We start from the raw sequence: 19,827 nt of genomic DNA on the forward strand, positions 1-19,827 counted from the left end.
ATCGTCAAATAAAAAAATCCGGACGATTTAGTTCTGGTGAACAAGTTCACAAGTTCCAATCCATTGATTATGAAATTTTTCATTTAAATCATTTCCATCAAATTCGGCATTAAGGGCAGGTGCTCCATATTGTTGAAAAAAAAATGTCTTCTCGGCCAAATATTTCTCATCAAAAATTTAAATTCGTTTTTAACCTACCTATATATTCGACAGCAGTTAGTTTATTATTAAATATATGATAAACTAATCTATTATGCTTGACAAAACACTAACGTTAAAACCGAATCTCCCTTACCTTCTGATCACCTGAACTAAGTGAGGATTTGAGTCATTCCAATATATTGTTTCAGTGAAATATTCTTGCACTACTAGATATGCGAGCTTCATCGCTAAATATTACCTTTATTTACCTATTACCTTTTAATATAACGTACTCTGCGAAATGAACATTTTTACAAAACAATTATTAATCAAATAATTATCAAATATTATCAGATTGTCCTAAGGTGCTAATCAACTGGTTAAATAAATTACAATATAAGAGTATTCGTATCATAACAGGATGTATGAGATCTACCCCTATTCATGCATTGTTAGGTGAAAGTGGTCAAATTCCTCTCAAGTCCAGATGGGAATGACTTAATTCTAAATTCCTCCTAAAAGATCTTATGCTAATTAATTAACCAATAATGTCTGCCTTGAATCAATTACAGATATCAATGCAATCAAATCATAATTACTGGAATAAAAAAAGTATTCCCATCACAATCCACTTCACACTATAATCTTTACAGATGGGTCAGTTGATAGTAAGGGCTCAGCAGGATTTGGTGTTTTTTGTCCTGACTTAGAATACTCATACTCTAATAAACTCCCTACGCAGACTCAAGTTTGCACTGCAGAGATTATTGCAATTAATCATGCGGTTCAATTTGTCTTGGAGAAGGATATCAAGAGAGCCTTAATCTTGTCTGGTTCTAAGAGTGCTATCCAAAAGATAGGGAAAACATTTTACTCAATGGAAACTGAACATACCTCATCATGACCAAAAGGGGCATTATAGAAGCCAATCAACAGTACATCAGTATTATTCTGGCATGGATTCCAGGGCATTCGGATATTAAGGCCAATTATGTTGCAGACAAATTGGCAAACATAGGAAGATCACTAAAAATGCCAGCCAAAGTTAAATTGCATTATTCAAACTACTTATTTTATAATAAAAAACTAATTTGGACTCGATGGGCACAAGAATGGAATTCAAACAGATTAAAAGGGTCGTTTTATAGTAAAATAGTCAATAAATGGAACAAATCACCATGGTTCAATCAATTTCCTTATAAAGGCAGAAGGCATATCACCACAGTAATTAGAATGAGAACAGGACATTGTTCCACTCCAGTTCATTTATTCCGCATAGTCGAATGTGGTCAAATTGGATCTCTGAATCATATTATCCTAGAGTGTCCAATAAACGTTTCTCCAAATTTTGACCTCTACAAAGAATTGGTTAAAACAAAACTTCAAACTCTCTCCTATCTAATCTTAATCCTCAAAGACTAAATTTACTGATTACTTTTCTTAATCTAGCCAAAATCAATCTATAATGTATATTCCTTTCTTATATTCTATTATAACATAACCTTACAAATTCCTCTCTTTTTTTACACCTGGGTTCTCTGACTATCATCCGTTGGTAGCATTTCTGGTATGTGTTCAGCTGGTTGCTACACCCAAGCGAGAAAAGTTTTATCCTGTGTGGTATTGTCTTTCCTATACTAACTGTTTGGCCCAAGAAGTTTCAACATAGTGTTCGTTCATTCAATATAAAATAAGTGTTATATGGGGATATTCGATTGTCTAGAGCAAGTTGAGAATATCCCCCCTGAATTATCTTGGCAAATTATTACCTGGGATATTACCCAATAAAGGAAGAAGAAGAACAAGATGAAACAGTATGTTATTTTCTTCTTCTTCTTCTACAGCACTACAGCGCAAATTAAGCCTTGGCCTCCTTTATTTTCTGCCTCCACCCTTGCTTGTCTGTGGCTGATCTTCTCCATACACGGACTCCTAAAAGGGCTTGTGCCTCGCTGTTTACTGTGTCTTCCCAGCGCTTTCTTGGCTTTCCAACCGGTCTCTTTCCCTGCATTTTAGCATTCAGTACTCTTTTTGGTAGCCTATCCTCTCACATTCTTATCACATGTCCGGCCCATTGCAATCTTTGTATTCTAATGAAGTCTGACAGTGGTGCTTCCTTATAAAGTTGATAAAGCTCGTTGTTGTATCGACTTCTAAAGATTCCGTTTTTCCTCACAGGTCCTAGTATTCTCCTCAGTACTTTCCTTTCGAATGTGCCGAGTTTGCTTTTGGATGTTTCTTTCAGGACCCATACTTCACTGCCATAGCATGCTATTGGTCGAATTGGTCACTGATTATTTGCCCACTTCCATCCTTACATAGACTTGTTTGAGGTTTATACCCACTTTTTATCTTTTTTAGGTATTCGTAAGCCCCTCTAATTTCGTTATTTTTGAAATTTTCTTCCATTTTTTCTTTTTGTCCATTTTCATAGGCTCTTTTTTTTATTTCTACATATCTCGTCTGCTTTCCGTCTTGCGACTTCAAATTATGTTCGTCTTTCCCGTGTTCTTCTTGTTATATACATTTTGTATGCTCCATTTCTTTCCTCTATTGCTTGTCTGCACTCGTCATCGAACTATGCTCCTCTTCTCGCCTTTTTCTTGTTTCCCAGGGTGGACGCTGCCGCTGTCAGTACTGCTGTTTTGATATTGTTCCATTTGCCCTCTATGGAGTGCAGTTCTAGCGTCGTTAACTCATTTGCGACTTCTTCTTCGAACTTCTCTTTACATTCCTGAATCTTCAGTTTTTCCAGGTCCAATTTGTTTGTTGTTTGTTGTCTTTCGTTTCTTTCTTTGTTAACTCTGCATCTAAATTTAGTTTGGAGTAAAAGATGGTCTGATCCACAGCATGCTTACCGTCGTATTCTCACATCTGAGATACTACTGGCTGCCCTTTTGTCTCCTTTTGTCTACCAGCACATGGTCGATTTGATTGGTTGTGGTTCCATCTGGGGAAATCCATGTCATTTTGTGTATGTCTTTATGTGGGAAGCATGTGGAACTTATAACCATGTTTTTACTGGTGGCAAAATTTATCAAAAACGCTTTTTCATTTCTCGCTTGTTTCATATTTTAGCATTCATAGCACCCATTATAATATTGATGTCATTTTTGGGCGGATTGTCATATACTATCTCCAGCTGTTGGTAGAAGCTTTCCTTTGTATATTGTTTTGTTCTTCTGTTGGGCAGTGGATGTTAATGATTGTTAGGTTGAAGAAGTGGATGCAAATTCTTAACTAGTATATCCTTTAACTGACTGCCTGGAAGTCTATGATTTTTGACTTAAATCATTATCAACCACAAATGCAACTCCACATTCTTTGCTTCCTTGTTTCTTTCGATCCACCCATTTGTCACCACAGGCGGAGTTATGTTATTTTAGATAAAAAAAAATGCAATTTACGGAAATCTAAACGTCAAAATAAACTTATTATAAAGTAAAATTGTGGCTTACTCCAAATAAAAATAGTAACTTGTATTAAGAAGTCACAAGAAAATATCTTCAGAACAACAAAAAAAAAATAGAAGACAATAATATTATATCGGATAAAAAATTATAAATGGAAACGAAAAAGGTAATAAAATACAGTGTGTTCTATGTGACCACTAATAAGTATTTACAGTGGAACCTCGATTATCCGTCAGGGCACCGGACCGAGGGTATGACGGATAATCGAAAAGACGGTTAACAGAACATTAAAAAAAGTCATAGTATAACTCTCAAATTTTATTTGTATGTTTTATTTGACAATATAAGTGGGATTTATGTAAGTACAGTCGACTCAATTTGATTTAAAATATTCCGAAATCTTTGTTTTATTGTTACTTCACATTTTGCAACGGATGAATTTTCTTAATCGACGTAAAATCACCAAATCTACCTTATATGCTTCTTCTTGCCGAGAATACCACTCGATAAATTCTTGTATGTGCGATACAGCTTTTCTAGCTTCTTTACGCAAATCTTTGTGAGTTTCAATAGCATCATCAACATCGCCACCGTCAAAGTCTGTGTCAGATTCTATGTTTCGTCCGCCTCTATTGTCATTTCAACGATTTCATCCTCTGTCAGCAATCGATAGCCGTTTGCGTCTTCATCACAAATTAACCACTCGTTTATGTAATTTTTAAGCAACGAAAACAAAACAGTTGATCCAACCATAACTTCATTTGTTACCGCATCACGCTCGGCTGTCACGGGAGCATTTTCATCTTGAGTTGATTCAGGCTATAATTTATTCCACGCTCTTTTCAGCGTTACTCTCGAAACATCAGCCCAAGCATCCACAGCGTTGTCGACTGCATGTTTTAAATTGTATGCTTTCCAGTATTCTGGCAAAGAATATTTCTCTTCCATAACTAGGTTTTGAATAAATTTTTTTCTGTATCTTTTTTTGAATGTTTTAATGACCGATTGATCCATTGGCTGTATCAATGATGTTGTATTCGCAGGCAGAAAAGAGTACGTGATATTTCCATCGTCAATTCGCAGCATACCGGCTTCAGACGGTATATAGACTGCTGGTTATATAGACAATATAACTTATGTAAGAACGCTGACGGTTAACAGAGGTGACGGTTAATAGAGAGACGGATAATCGAGGTTCCACTGTACTTAACTTTCAAGTTAGGTAGGTAATGATTTTATTTTTGCGAAATAAAACTGTCATCGGATTAGTAGAAATCTACGTAAAATTTTTAGTTTACGAATCCAAAATGCACATATTTTATGTTCCAAAATTAGTTTATCAAATGATCCACTAAAGTTAAACACCTAAAATTCATTAATACGAAGACTTGTCTTAAACTTAGTCTATATATTTTTTTAAGTCCAAATGTATTTTTTTTTATTTTTTCAGGAGCCGGAAGTTGTTATTAACAAATAACTTGTAAGCAAAAAACAATTTCCCGAATCGTTTCGAGTAAATTTTTTTAAGCGTATCTCATCGAAGTAAATACTTTTTCTTTGTTAGTAATTTTTCGAAAAATGCCTCCTTTTTCGAATTATTGCAATTTTTTGTTGGAAAAATGCTTTATTCAGTGATTTTTTGGGATTTCATTTCTAAAAACCTACTAAATGAATTATAATTCTACAAAAAGCTTTAAAATCTTTAAACCTTCACGTACAAGTAAGAATATTTTGACAAGAATAAGTGTTTTCTATATTACTACATCGTTTTATAGGGTTTTATATTTAAACAAAGATTTCCAAGCGCCGTGCGCCTGTATCGACGCAACCCTACACGCTTCACAGCATCGAGTTAAGATCTATGGAGAAGCTATGAGCTTAACGTCAGGGCCGGACTCAATAATATTAAAACTACTTATATACAATATTATGACAGTTATTCAGAAGATTTAAACATAATCTAAAAATGTGCAATACATTTTTAATAAACTATGATTTATTCAATCAAAATTAAAGGAAATGTAGGAATCAATGTAGGAAATTTAGGAAAAAATGTAGGAAACAAATTTATTAAAACGTAGGAACATAAGATGCACATTGATTAAAAGTATAACTTAAAATGCCACTGTTAGGCTGTGGAAAAGTGTGCTTAGTGGAAGATGGAAAATGCTTTGATTTAAATGAAAAATTTACTATTATAGGACGGTAAATCACTAAACTGGAGTCGGTAGTATCCCTGATCATAAAACTTTCGGCTTTTGGCTGATTTGGGATGAAATCTAAAAATGCAATTATATGCATCACTAAGCATTAATAACAAATTTATATTTTAAATAAAAAATATGATTAATGAACTCAAAAATATTATGAAAAGCTTAGAAATTGTTTATTAGTATCTTTATATTCTGTGTATTCATTATTTTTATTTTATTGGAAGTGGATGCTTTAATTGCTATTTTGTAAACTTTTCCAAATATTCAATAATGATATAAAATTAATCGAGATTGATCTACGTTACTTATAAGATTTTTAATGAATACTATTAATTTATTCTCTGAACTACGGACCATTAATTTGTTTACATATTTGTATACTAACTTAAGAAACGTAATTCCTGAAGATTTATCAACATTGCTACTGCAACTACGTTGAGAACAAGAAACTACTATTATGCACTATCACAATATAATATTACAGTAACTATAAAAGTATTATAGGGGTAAATGGAGGTAAAATAAGTAAACCGCTAGTCTATTATTAAAAACTTTCTTTTCGGTCATAAAAACTGAAAAAGTTTTACAACTTATATTTTGATAAATATATATATTATCATACAAGCTAGTTTATTTTTTTCTTTAGTCGGGTGTTATTATTTCTTAACCTAGAATTTTGTGTGTAACAATAAACAAAATTAAGGATCTGAATTAGTTCCTCTGGTTCATTGGAGTAATATTTAGAAGTTAATTCAGGGTTATGAGAGTTTAAAACATTTTCCATAAAATCACATATTTCATTGAAATTTAGTATAAAAGGAGGTGATCTATTTTCGATTTTGTCTTTGGTGGATTCTAGAGAGTGAATGACATCTTCGCGGGGGGTTTTGGAAGAGGTTTTGTGTTTTTTTTTTTTGGTTTATATTGTTTAGGGGTATTAAAAACGGATGAGTCGGTGGAGTCGGTTTTTGGGTTGTCTTCGTTAATTTCAGGAGATGATATGTTCTGTTTTTTTAGCTGTTTAGAATTGACTGAATTATTTAAGGTTATTGATGTTTCTGGTGTAGTATTTTCAGTGTTATTTACAGCTGGTGCTGTTGTTTTGGAAGAAGAAGACGAAGTGTTTGGATTATCTTTAGACATGTTTTGGATGAGGTCGATTTCCGTAGCATTTTCAGTGTTATTTACAGCTGGTGATGTTGTTTTGGAAGAAAAAGACGAAGTGTTTTAATTATCTTTAGATATGTTTTGGATGAGGTCGGTTTCCGTAGATTGATATATTTTATCATTAGGTTCATTAGGTTTAGATAATGACGATGTGGTTTGAGTTTAATCTGAGAGGGGAGTTGAAGTGGTATCATTAGGTTCATGAGCTTTAGATAATGATGATGTGGTTTGGATTGAATCTAAGAGGGTAGTTGAATTAGTTTGGTTTGAATTGTGAGCGCATTCTGATTCTTGATGACCAATGGTTTTACATTTGGAGCAACTAAATCCGTCTATGAAGAGAAATACCCGGTACAAAGTATTATCATGACATGGTAAACGAGTCAGGAGTAGACGTATTTTCCAGGGGTGTAATGAATTATTGCCTTCTAAAGCTCAGAACATGACTGTATTCACTTTCAGACATACCTACTCGAAGAAAAGTCATTTTGGATACAGTGTGAATACCAAGTTTTTGTAATTCTTGTTCGGGATTGTAGGACATGCATTAGATATTAGAAGTCTCTGGGCTGGAGAAATTAATCTTCTTACTTCGACTTGACATCCATTTATTTCGATATATTTATAAGAATGAAGAAGAGCATCAACAGTGTTTTTTGAAGAGAGGTATATGCATATCCTATTGTTAGCAATTCTGGAGGCAAAAAGTACATTAACGGGACCCACTAGTGATCCAACAGCTACGTCGTAATCATGGGTTTTTGTACCTTCAATGCTGGAAATGACTATTGCTTGTTGTTTTGTTGGATGTTTAAAATAATTTACGACATCTGAGTAACTGTGTTTAGTGGAGTTGTGTGTAGTATTATTGTTATATAAAGTCATTTGATTCATTTTCTTGATCAGAAGTTGAGCCGGTCCTGTGACCGGTCCAAAAAACTGGTAAAGACCCAACTGGAATTTTTGTTATCTCTTTACGTAGGTAATATTTAAAGGTTATTTTGTTCTTGTTACAAAAATAATACGAAAAGAAGAGCTACTCACTTGAGATAATAATGTCAGCACTAACTAATGCACTTAAATTTGTAGTAGAGGTTTAAAATATTAAATTATGATTTGTTTTTACCACTTAAAACGACTATATTTCGGGAAAGCTGATAACGTGGTAGATTTGATCGCTATCAGGGCCGAACTCCAATTTATATTATGTGTTAGTATGCTGTGGTGAATAAAATGGAAGTAGCGAAAATATTTTTTCCCGTTTTTCTGGACGTTTAGGAGGGGACGTACAAATCTTCCCCCCAACCAACCCCCGATTTTTTGTGTAGTATAATATTGGATTAAAAACGAGACATCATTTGAATTAAACACCTATTTTACAATTTTTATATCTTTGATCAAATAAAAGGCAGATATCGAGCACAATTTTATTAATTTAATCTTGCCCAAGTACTTTCGCTCCCTAGAGCATCTTCTGGAGCATTTCATCAATTGCGGCCTATCCAACAAGAATTAAATGTTATAAACATAAAATTAAACATCACACTACAATACACAAGGACAAACACAAAAAATTTTTTTAAAAATAGGCGAAGCTACATTATGTATGGAAACCGGAGACAGAATTCTGTCTTTATACTTTTATTCCCCGTTTGATTGTTTTTTTTGCCATATATTGTTTTAGTGTTGTTCTGCCCTTGAAAGCAACCATACTTTCATCGACAGCTATATGTCGGTAAGGCGTAAATAACCTTTTAAAATTTTTGTTTATTTTTATATTATTAGAAACAATATATTCGCATCAATGTTTCAAAACGGTACCAAAATTCATCAATTGATCTGAACAAATTTACCCAAATTTTCTCAGCGCCAAGAGCACTAGATAAAGGAAATTAAAAAATGACGCCAGACAACCTTTAGGAACTGTGTGGCATTAATAATTACACAAAAATCATTTGAAATTTAGAAAAAAATCAAATGTATAAAACACTGTTATGAAATAAAGTGAGGTTTTTTTTATTATTTCGTCGAATTCTAGAACAAATTGTATAAAAAAAGTAATAAAATATTCGGAACATTTTAATTAAATATTTATTTAGGTATACTTGCCTTTTTTCACTTATAAACAAATTTTTTTGATAATAACTGGGAGAAACAATCACGATCCACCAAAACAACAAATAATAGAAAACTGCAGACGTTCAGAGGCAGATTTTCGACCACTTGCAGCAGGCAAGGTAGGAGTATACACTATAAAGCGGGCCAGACTTAACTACTGGTTAATATTTTACCTGAACACGTTGACGGCAAGCGCCTCGACTATATCTGGTTTATTTTTAGACTAGGAAACTTAATCTTACACGGAGGAAAAATAAGTGGTTAAAAAATCAACCAGTATCCGCTTAAGGGTTTACAGGGGGTACCGTTTGTTCATCTTTTTGAACAATGGAATCCCTCTCTTGTAGTGGTATTTTTTTTTATTTGAACGTACCTCTTAAGATGGCTTTGTAAGTCGAAAGCGCTCAGCTAGGAATTTAATGCTTTCACATTTTTAAAGTACTTTTATTTTCATTTCAGTTCATTCATTTAGAAAGAAAAATGCTGATAAAATCAATAGTAACCGCTTTTGGGCCTGTACAAGAAAATATACTTAAGTATGAAAAAATAAATATTAACAGTTACTCAGTCAATCAATAGTAAATTCGATGCATTAGTAGAATCAAAAATATATTATTATTACCAATTATTCCCTCTTTCTATTATAAAAACTTTCATTTTCTATTTTTATTTTGTTTACCTTCCTTATTAACCAACCTTGAACTCATTGATATAAGCTACCTTTCGAAGAAAGAATCGAAAAGAAAATATAATTTACAAGAATTAGCGATGGATAATGAATAATCACAGTTCCTAACGAAGAAATACCAAAATTCCAAAGAAAATTTATCATGGAAGCTAAATTTTAAATTCAGTTCCTGAATGTACAGTAAAAATTCAAAAACTCGGTTTTAAGAACAAAAATTAAGTCGAATTAAATTTGCAAATATAAATCTATCTAAAATTATTTTGATAATATTTTTGAAAATAATAGTGTTTTTTAGTAATTTTTTATCAGAGTCTTGATATAAATAATCTTTAGAAAACGCAAGAAATTCAAGAGAAACTAGAAACATGAGAAGAACGAAAATTTAGAAGAAGCGAATACAACAATTTATTACACACGAACAATATTTTGAAAAATTTTCATTTGTATAATAATTTTCATGTTTATTTTATTTTGCGTGTAAGAGAGTTCGTCGAAGAAAGGAGTCTAGAAGAAAGAAGAAAAGAACAAAATCAAGTGTTTTTAAGAAGAACATTCCAAGGATATGATTCTTTGTAAAAGTTGAGGAGTTACGCCTCTGTATCTCCACGATGTAGTAAAAGTGCAAGCTAAAATTTTAAAAATATATAAATACTTACCTGTGGCTTTTCACAACATATTCTGTTCACCCTTTACCACATCACAATCGCTATTCCTTCTTGGCCTATATATTTTAATCAGTGAGGTGTCTTTTTTCCATTGCTGATTTTATTTGTTCATTTCACTGTAATCTAGGACGTCCTCTTTTCCTCCTTCTATTTGGTTTCCACTTCCAAGCTCTTAGCGGTATTCTTGCCTCGTCAATTCTTCGCATATGTTCATACCAGAGTAATTTTTGTCTATTCCTTTCACTGCTCCCTCTTAGATCCGAACGTCCTGATCAGCAATTTTACATGAAGGCCCAGGATGGCGGAATCTACAGGACTATCCAGCTCTGCATAAACCCCTGAGAACGAAATAACAGTCTACTGTCTTTGAAAGGCACGATCTCTCCGGGTTAAAGCAACACACAGTAATTCGTATGCCCGTTTCTCGGAAGATCACTTCAAGAATACTTCTGACAATCTTCCAATCCAGATTTTCTATTACATGGCCTATCTTTGATAAGGCCAAAATGTCATAATTGCAACACAATTTTCTTCAAATTAGTTAGAGCACCATACAGAGTTACAGCAAAGATTGAGGACCGTCTTCTAATCCCAGTACTTTTCCAACTGTAGGCTGCTGATTTTTTAACTCGTCCAAGCGACTGAACTTCTTATTGAATACGGACGAGATTTCTTTAGTCATCTCCAGATCTTGGGCAACGCAGTGGGCTAGAGAGAAGTTTTCCGGAACACTAAATAGATCCTGCTGAACTTCTGTAGTCACGCCGAATCTAGCACTCTTTCTTTCTACGTAATTTGACATATATTCATTAAAACTTGGTTGTCGGTCATCTTTGATCACATGTTGAAGGATTCGTGCTTCTTCTGTTTCATTTGCGCCAACATAAGGTGCAACATGAATTTTGTTAACAACTTTTGATTTAACTTCTGGCAACTTCTTAATTCGCTATATTACGTAATTTATTCTCTTTTTAATTTAATGCAACCTTCTCATTATCTTTGCAGTTTAGGAAACAAGTCTCGACGACGTTGTGGATTATACAGCCAGACAATACCACCTACTTCCCATTTATACCTCTCACATTCCATGATGCCATTTTCCAAATTGTTTTGTTCTTTTCTGCGTTTAAGTTGTACTTCAATTTGTTTTTGCTCCCGTTTGTGTTATTATCTTTAGATCTGCTCATGTCCCTGTTCTGTGCCTGTTTTGTTTCTCGGTCCGTTATTGTGTTTTCTTCAGCTAGTTTTTTTAACTAGTTGGGTCTGTATTGTATGTTATTTTTTCTATCTGGCTTGTTTTTTGATTCCATTTCCACTTAATGCCTTCAATAATTATGAAACCATATCCAATTTTTGTCCTTTTCCCATTAGTCTTTTCATCTGCTGCTATCTTCCTAAGATTTCTTTGTATCTCTATCTCTTTTAATGTTAGGTCACATTCTATATATACTCTATGTTGCTTATAGTTTATTAGTTTACCCTTGGCTTTCAGTATTTTCATTTTATCTTCGAATTTTTTACATTCGATAACACACATTGTTTCATTTATCTTTTGTACCCTATTTATTTCTGATTTTACTCCCATTTTTGTTTCTATGAAGTTCTCCAGTTGCTCTGCTTCTATTGTGTCTATTGGTAAGCCTCTAAAATTAGGTTATTTTTCTTCTTTTCTTTCTGACACGCTTCCAATTTTAATATTGGAGAATTACAAGTACATAGACTAAAATATTCAGATGTTTATTCTAGCAGCAGTTCCAGTGATGGTGAGGGCCACGAAGAAATTCTTTTAATAAAGGAAAACAAGATTATAATAAATGATTGTTCTTGTTCAAGTTAGGGGTAAAAAACAATAAAAAAATTCGTAGCAATAGTCCTAGAAGTATATAACGACTTCTGTACTATTAAATACCTTAAACGGGTTTCTGGAACAAATAAATTTGTGTTTCCCGAAAAGGAAGAAACATACCCAATAGACAATTGTGACATTTTACCAGTGGTCGATATGCCTTCTATTAATAACCGAGAACAATATGTATTTAGCTTTAAAAACAACATACTGAAATCCCTAGAGTAACAAATAATGACGTTTTTCATTTATTTTTAACTAACTTTACTTAGAATACAAATTTTGTTTTTCTCTATTGAGTTAAAAGTTCTAAAGTTTAAAATAAAAAGACTAATCATTACAACCTGAATTAGGTTTTTCTTTCAATGATAAGTTTTAACTTTGTTTTCTTTTATGTAAGTTCAAGTTTAGTTCCATATTCAAAAGGCTGATTAGACTTTTTAAACCTGTTGTCAATACAAGTCATGTGCATTCCTTATTTTAATAAATGTTTTTTAAGTAAAGTCGTTTATTATTATTATTATTACTGTGTTTTTAGTACAATGACTAAACATTTAGGACGAGTATTTTTGTATATTAAGACAGAAATAATGCTGAATAATATACATATATCACCTCCGTTATTGTATTCTCAACTCCGTGAAATGCAATTTTTTTAAACCTATTTTTTTTATAAAAATATTGGCCTAAGTGTTTGACCTAATACCTACTTAGTTTTATTAGTATTTCCCATCTAAATGTAAATTTACTAACAAAAAAATTAAAAAAAATATTTTTATTTTGAAAACTTCTGTATACTAAATAAATAAAAATAAATAACACTTCGTATAGTCACCCTTATAGAGGTGAGTACTACTCAAAACAACTGTCATTTGTCTGACGCGGTCAGTGTTACAAACATGATACTTTTTTGCTTATTTCCCTGAACTAATAATTAACATTTGTAGTTTAATTTTTATTTTATTTAATGGTTTATTGATTTTAGATGACAATAATAATAATACGAGAAGTAGAAGTTTGCCGTCTGGGGATGGAGACAGATATACATGTTGCGGTTGCCACAAATCATGGTCTACCATGGAGAATGTATGGACCCACATCTGCAAAGCAGAACCGATACCATATGTGAAGTGTCATACTTGCTTGAAAGTTGTCTACAGAAAGGAATTTTATCGTCATTTAAAAGATCACACAGCTGCATATACTTCTGTAGACACTGTGGTAAAACCGTACACATGTGAAATTTGTTTCCAGAAGTTTCCGCGACAAGCCACCTTAAAAGCACATATGAAAAAACATAAGAATAAAAATGTGCATATGAATATTCCTAACAAACAAAAGAATATTCCTAACAAACAAAAGATGCCACTGTACCTTCCGGAAAACACTCCTGTTGTTAACTCTGCTATAAAAATTGAATACATGTAGTAGGTACAGTAAGACAAGCGAGAAATGACTTTTTGCGCGTTTACTAAATTTTATATTATATAATTCATATTTTTTCCAACGTAAGTTAATCACAAATTACATAAATTTTAAAAATATTTGTTATACATATAATGTAAATTTATTGAAAATAAGGAATATAGCAAACTTTCTACAACATGAAATGGTAGTATTTTACATAGAAAAATTAATAATTATTGATGGAACTTCTGAAAACAATATTTCTGTTTAGTTACATACAGGTGTAGATCACATTTTGATCATTTGAAGTGCATAAATCCAGTGCACCCTGGGCATTTGCATCATTGTCAAGGGTGGTCATGTACCAACCAGTGAGCGCCTTGATTCGTCCGTATATTTGAAGCTGGTACATGGAAAGCTGGACCTCCTTGCCTCTTGGTCGTCTCCTTTTTCTATTTGAGGGTGCTCCCATCACACATCGATATTTTGCAACCTCTGCTCGGAATTCTCTAAATGCTTGTTTGTAGGAACTCATTTATGCTTGCCAGATCGATTAAATGGCAGAAAATTCTGAAGTACCACTTCTTAGATTTGAGAGAAATTGAACTTCTATCTACGTAGCTATCAAGAAGGTCTACGCCTGTCATATGTTTATTATACATTTTAATAATGTTGGGGAAGTCTGTTTCAATACTTCTTTTCTGTTTGCGATCAAATCTTTTTAATTTGGTTTTAGGGAGCTCCCCTGTAAATACACGCCGAAAGAAGTATCATAGACTTGTCAAGTATGTATCAATGTATGCTGCATATTCTTCCAAAGTTCCTCTTGGACACTTCTTTAGACTTCTATCTTCCACAACCTTAGATTTAGGAATCCTATTCCTTCGTACTGTTCTCAGCGTAAAAATTCCTTGATTTGTCTTGTACACAAGTGGAAGAGATTTATAATAATTGTCCCAATATTTTCGTGAGTATACTTTCTTGACCAGTGTATATTTCAAAATTGTATGCATATCCCATAAACCCTCATTTATTAGGTTTCAAAGACAAATACTGTTTAAGGGGTGTCGGAATTTCGTGCAGATATGCTCATAGATATTTTAAGTTGTTTTGGAATTGATGAAAATTTTTTATTTAGTTCCTGGATTATGGGTCTTATATAATTTATCGAATTCTGGCTATACATAAAGATCATTAATGTTATTAATCCAACAGATGTTCTGAGTTATAATCAGCGACACAACTAATACTTAAGTGAAACTGAATAATGGCCTCCCATCAAGAGCAGTGCCGGCTCCCCTACTCTTCAGTTTCTAGATAATGTGCCCGAAACCACATTAAGTTCGGATACGGTAACGACTGAGAACTTATTACAAGCCGTAAAGAATTAGAGACTAGTAAGTTCCAACACACAATCTTGTAAAGCATTATACCATTTTTGATTAAAATGCAAATTTGACTGACATTTTAATAAATTTAAACTGATATTTGGGATACCAATATCCTCTCTACAATAGTACCTTGTTCTGGGCAAGGATACCACAGACATATACTGACATATTCCTATGAAGTCTCTTCACAAATTAACGTAATTAAATTCTTCATTGATTAAGTATTAAAAAAATCGTAAAGCGACGTCATTTTTGTAAGAAAATGGTCTGGAAGCGCCGAGGAACCCTTTTAAAATTCGGGAAAATGCTCTTCATCGATTCTTAAGTTCTTTGTTACCCACAAAACGTTTCTGTACACAACCCCACCAGAAACAGCAGTGGTGACCTCTTTTTGTGTAAGAACTTCAGGTTTTGACGGCTCGTTTTGAAACTTAGTACCATTAAAGACCTTCTCCTGGGACACGTTTTCATCATCTGAACAATCAAAATCTTTCTCGCTGTCTTCTCATCCTTCCCCAATTTCCATCAATTCCCTTCAGACAGCGACTGATTCATTTGAGACATTCTAAAATAATATTTGGTGTAACTGAATCACCAATATTATGGAAATAATATACCTAACTAGAGTACTACCATTGCATGATGTAAATAAAGTACGATGCAGTTTTTAATCAAAATTTAATTTACTTTCACTTACGATGCAGAAAACAGTGATTTTGATGAAGATTCGGTTTGCAGTGAGGTTTTTACTTACTATTTCTTTTGTATTTTACAAGTTTAGATTTAAAATCAACCAGAACTTTTGCGTAAATATTGTCTAAAATAATATTTAATATACCTACATTGTTTTCGTAATATTCACATCACAATTAAATTTTTGACACGACAACACGGCATTCGGAACAAGCATTTTCGCGCAGATGACCAGTCACTTCTCGCTTATCGCACTGTGCATTGAAAACACGCTTACGCACACGGATCTATATTTAATTCCGTTATATTATAATCCATATGTTAAAATGCTTTTCATATTGCACCTGCTTAGTTCATATAGTAGCATTGTATATTAGTTACTATATTATAAAAAAGTTAATTAGGTTTAGTTTGGTTACATAATTTAAGTTTTTAAGACAAGTTTTACTTCAGAGCTTGTTTTAACGTACTTTAATACAGATTAGAAATCTAAATATTGCACATTTTCACAAAAAAATTTCTCGTTTATTAGTTACAACCATGAAATATTAGAATCAATTGAAAAGAGCGCGCTAGGTGGTTTTCTAGCTAGAGGGCGTTTCAGTTAGTCTTAAAAAAGTGTCCGATGGTGGACACTGATTCTCCGGATTGACACATTTGAAACAAAATATTCCAACGGAATTACTTAAAGAACGGTACCTTACAAGACAATTAACCACTTCGTAGAAAATTAGGTCAAAAAATTAATTTTGAAATGCAAAAATTGGTAAAAAAAATTCGATTTTTCAACTTTTTCTTCAAATGTCCGCCATTTTCTTTTTTGATTTTAATTTTCGAATAAAAGTGGTTGACTGTCTTGTAAGGTCGCTTTCTTTAAGTGATTCCGTGGAAATTTTTTTGTAAAATTCATGTTCGTGTCAAATAAAGGAGCCGAGAATTTAGCCCTTTAATCTGTACTATTATAGTACCATAAATTAATAAATTGAATCTCTGGTATTGTAGGCTTTTTGTATTTAAAAGTAGAATTAGGATGGTAACATTATCTTACTGTCCTAAAGTTGAACCATTTCAATATTATATTCGTTTCAGTATTAGTATTTAGTATATATGAGGCGTCTAAATGCAAAACTCGCCTTATGGTAGCTATACTCTTCTGAAATAATCAACAAAAACGATTGTAACAAAATATCGCACAATACAAATGTAAACTTTTTAGACATTGTAAACACGACCAATTAAAGTTCTCCGCCAGAGCAAAAACAAAATTTAATCACGTAATTATTGTGTTTTTTTTGCTTTTATTTTTTTTTTGCAATAAGAGAGTTTTGCAAATATCTCCTCGTATAAAGCGAGTTTTGCAAATTTTAGACATGCAGTGAGTTTTGCACAATTTGTATCACAAAAATGGCGTACTTTATTCCAGAGGCGGAGGTAATGGAATTCAATAAACAATGTGTGCTTAGAGTAGTCTTTTAAATTAGTAAAGAGGATCGTACTATTAAATAGAATACTAAGCAAACACACATAACTCTTTATTTTTCTCAAAACGGAACGTCAGAATTTTACAAAATTAAAAAAAAACAGCTAAAACAGTTAAAATCTTACATTAAATCTAATTTTTAAATACTAAGATCATTACGTTCTGATATTTCGCAGCTATCGTTGTCCCCATTGTCTATATCATCATTATTAGTGTTCTGGTTTGATAAAGCATTCTTATAGAACTCTAATTCAGGCGATTCTTCCCAATTTTGTCCGTAATGTACTGTTAATAATCGACCTATAGATGTTTTATCTCCCTTAGGGATCCTACCGATTGGTAAAACATGTCCAATAGTCTTTCCCCTTTTTGTAACAAATTTACCAACGCCAACCTCCGCAATATAATTTGGTTCACCACGAATATATACATTATTTCTTCCACCTTTTTCAAATATAAATCGTTTTGTTTGATTAAACTGAAAGTGCCATGCTCCAGGTAACTTCATATTTACTTTAGCTTCGTGTCTGAAATTAAAAATTTGCCAATCCTTACCCAATTCCCGGATTGTTGCATGTTGTTTAATTATTTCAATATATTCGGATGTCTGAATAATTGTAGTCTTCCTCTTTACATCTTTTTCTATCAGACCAAATATCATCACAACGCAAATATTTGCGCTAACTAGACTTAGATCGGCAGTAACGTGATTCTACCCCAGTAAGTGTCTCTATAAACAACTCATAGAATTTTTCTTGTCATCAGTCTTGCCAGCTATACGATCTCCTCCTCTTTTTTCACTAGGAAGGTCGTGGTACAAAACAAAGTTTTTCATCACCCGTTCTACTCTATCTCTACTGAAATTTGTAATTTCTAAAAAAGCTTTTTTGCATATTCTGACAGAATCGGCTGATTTTAAAGGAATGTAATATTTTATATGTGGCTTTTTCCTTATTTTTTGCCTTCTTTGGCACACTTTCTTTGCAACACTTGTATCAAGTTTATCATGAAAATCTTTAATCTGCTTCATGGTGAGCTTGGCACAGTCATACGGTTTCCCTAGCCTTTTTATATGACCAAATGATGGGTAAGTTGATAGTTGCGTAGGTGTATGCCTAAAATATGTTATTGTTAATTTCGAAATATTAAAAACTTAATAACATATTACAAACAATAGTTATTTTTTCCCAAGTTTTGCTGCGAAAAGGCATCTTAAAAATTATATAATTCATTCCTTGAACATATTTCACATTAATTGGAACCTTTATAGGGGAGTCAATGGAGTTTTTGCTTACGAAAAATTCAAACAAAATAGAACTTTTTGTAATTTCATAAGAAATGTTTAATAAAAAACTATCAAAGAGTTCTACTCCAAATTGGGTGCTTAATTTTTTATTAAACAAAATGAACTGCAAAATTAGTTGTTTATTTAAATACGTACGGGAATATAAATTTTAGAAAAACACTGACGTGACCACTAAAAAAATTCAAAAAATTTTATACAAAAACCTTTCATAAAATTTTTTCAAAAATTAAATCTACAGCTTGTACATGGCGTAATTGTGACATTTATATTATCCATATTTTAATAAAAAGTACTCTTACACATTTACAGAACAAAGAAACAATAAGTACTTACAAGAAAGTTCTCTAACAAAATGACGGAACTGGTGCAATACCATTAGTTAACTAAATAATCACGTGTGGATTGCGGCTGCTCTCATTGGTTGCATACCCAAAAGCGAGTTCTGCATCTCTTTTAACGTTATAAAAAGATAGTTTTGCATATTTCTTTGATTTTTACGTCACAAAATAACCGGTAAGGAGACAGTTTTGCAAATATTTGGTAAGCTTTTTGAAATGAACGTTGATGAATGAATTTTAAACTGCAGTCAAGTCATATTTGGTATTTTTTGCAAAAAGCAAGTTTTGCATTTATACGCCTCATATATTCGTTTTATCATATATTAGTTTTTAAGTTTCCTTATGTTTTTTATATATTATATTATAATATTAAACTTACTGTTATAATCTATTCTGGTATTTTATATATTTTTGTTACAACCCTACCTACGTGCTAGTTCTCACAAGCCTATTCACTAATGCACCTCTGGAGAAAACCGTAAGAATAATAGGAACCAAATTGGGAAAGGACAATACATTGACAAAAAAAACTAAATGTATCAGATAGAATGAAACTATAAAAACTATGCACTGACAACACCTATTTTTAATTAGACCAGGGGTAAGTATTTTTAATCAACGAGCCAATTTAAATTTTAACATTTTTTGGCGGGCCACACATAAAGTAACAATAATTTAGGGAAAGGCTTGTACATTGGGCAGGAATTTTTTAAACATGTATTACAAATACAATATTGAAGTTACATTTTTAAAATTTACACTGGGGCAGGTATTATTACATACTATTGTCGTATGTAAAATTAAAATAACAACTGATTACATGAGTTGGTTTTCTTAAAAGAAAAAAAATTCCTGAACGCCTACTATTTGCCCAAGGTACAATACGTATTATACCATGGGCCACCAAAGGTTGTACCTTGAGCCACTGGTAAACATAATTACCAAAACTTTTATTTTAATA

The 19,827-nt window shown here is 32.4% G+C and overlaps 1 protein-coding gene and 1 pseudogene across 2 annotated transcripts in view; one reads left to right on the forward strand and one right to left on the reverse strand.

Annotated features, from left to right (window-relative positions):
* LOC140452216 (uncharacterized) overlaps positions 1–9,759 on the reverse strand; it is a 37,835-nt pseudogene extending 28,076 nt beyond the window's left edge.
* LOC140452015 (uncharacterized) overlaps positions 1–19,246 on the forward strand; it is a 58,162-nt gene extending 38,916 nt beyond the window's left edge. For both annotated transcript variants that reach the window (XM_072546029.1, XM_072546028.1), the window contains exon 3: positions 13,237–19,246. In XM_072546029.1, the coding sequence (XP_072402130.1) occupies positions 13,237–13,679 (443 nt within the window). In that variant the 3' untranslated portion in view covers positions 13,680–19,246. The remainder of the gene's footprint in view (positions 1–13,236) is intronic.
* Positions 19,247–19,827: the final 581 nt, after the last annotated feature.

This window comes from Diabrotica undecimpunctata, chromosome 10 (assembly GCF_040954645.1).
Source record: "Diabrotica undecimpunctata isolate CICGRU chromosome 10, icDiaUnde3, whole genome shotgun sequence".
NCBI classification, from domain to species: domain Eukaryota; kingdom Metazoa; phylum Arthropoda; class Insecta; order Coleoptera; family Chrysomelidae; genus Diabrotica; species Diabrotica undecimpunctata.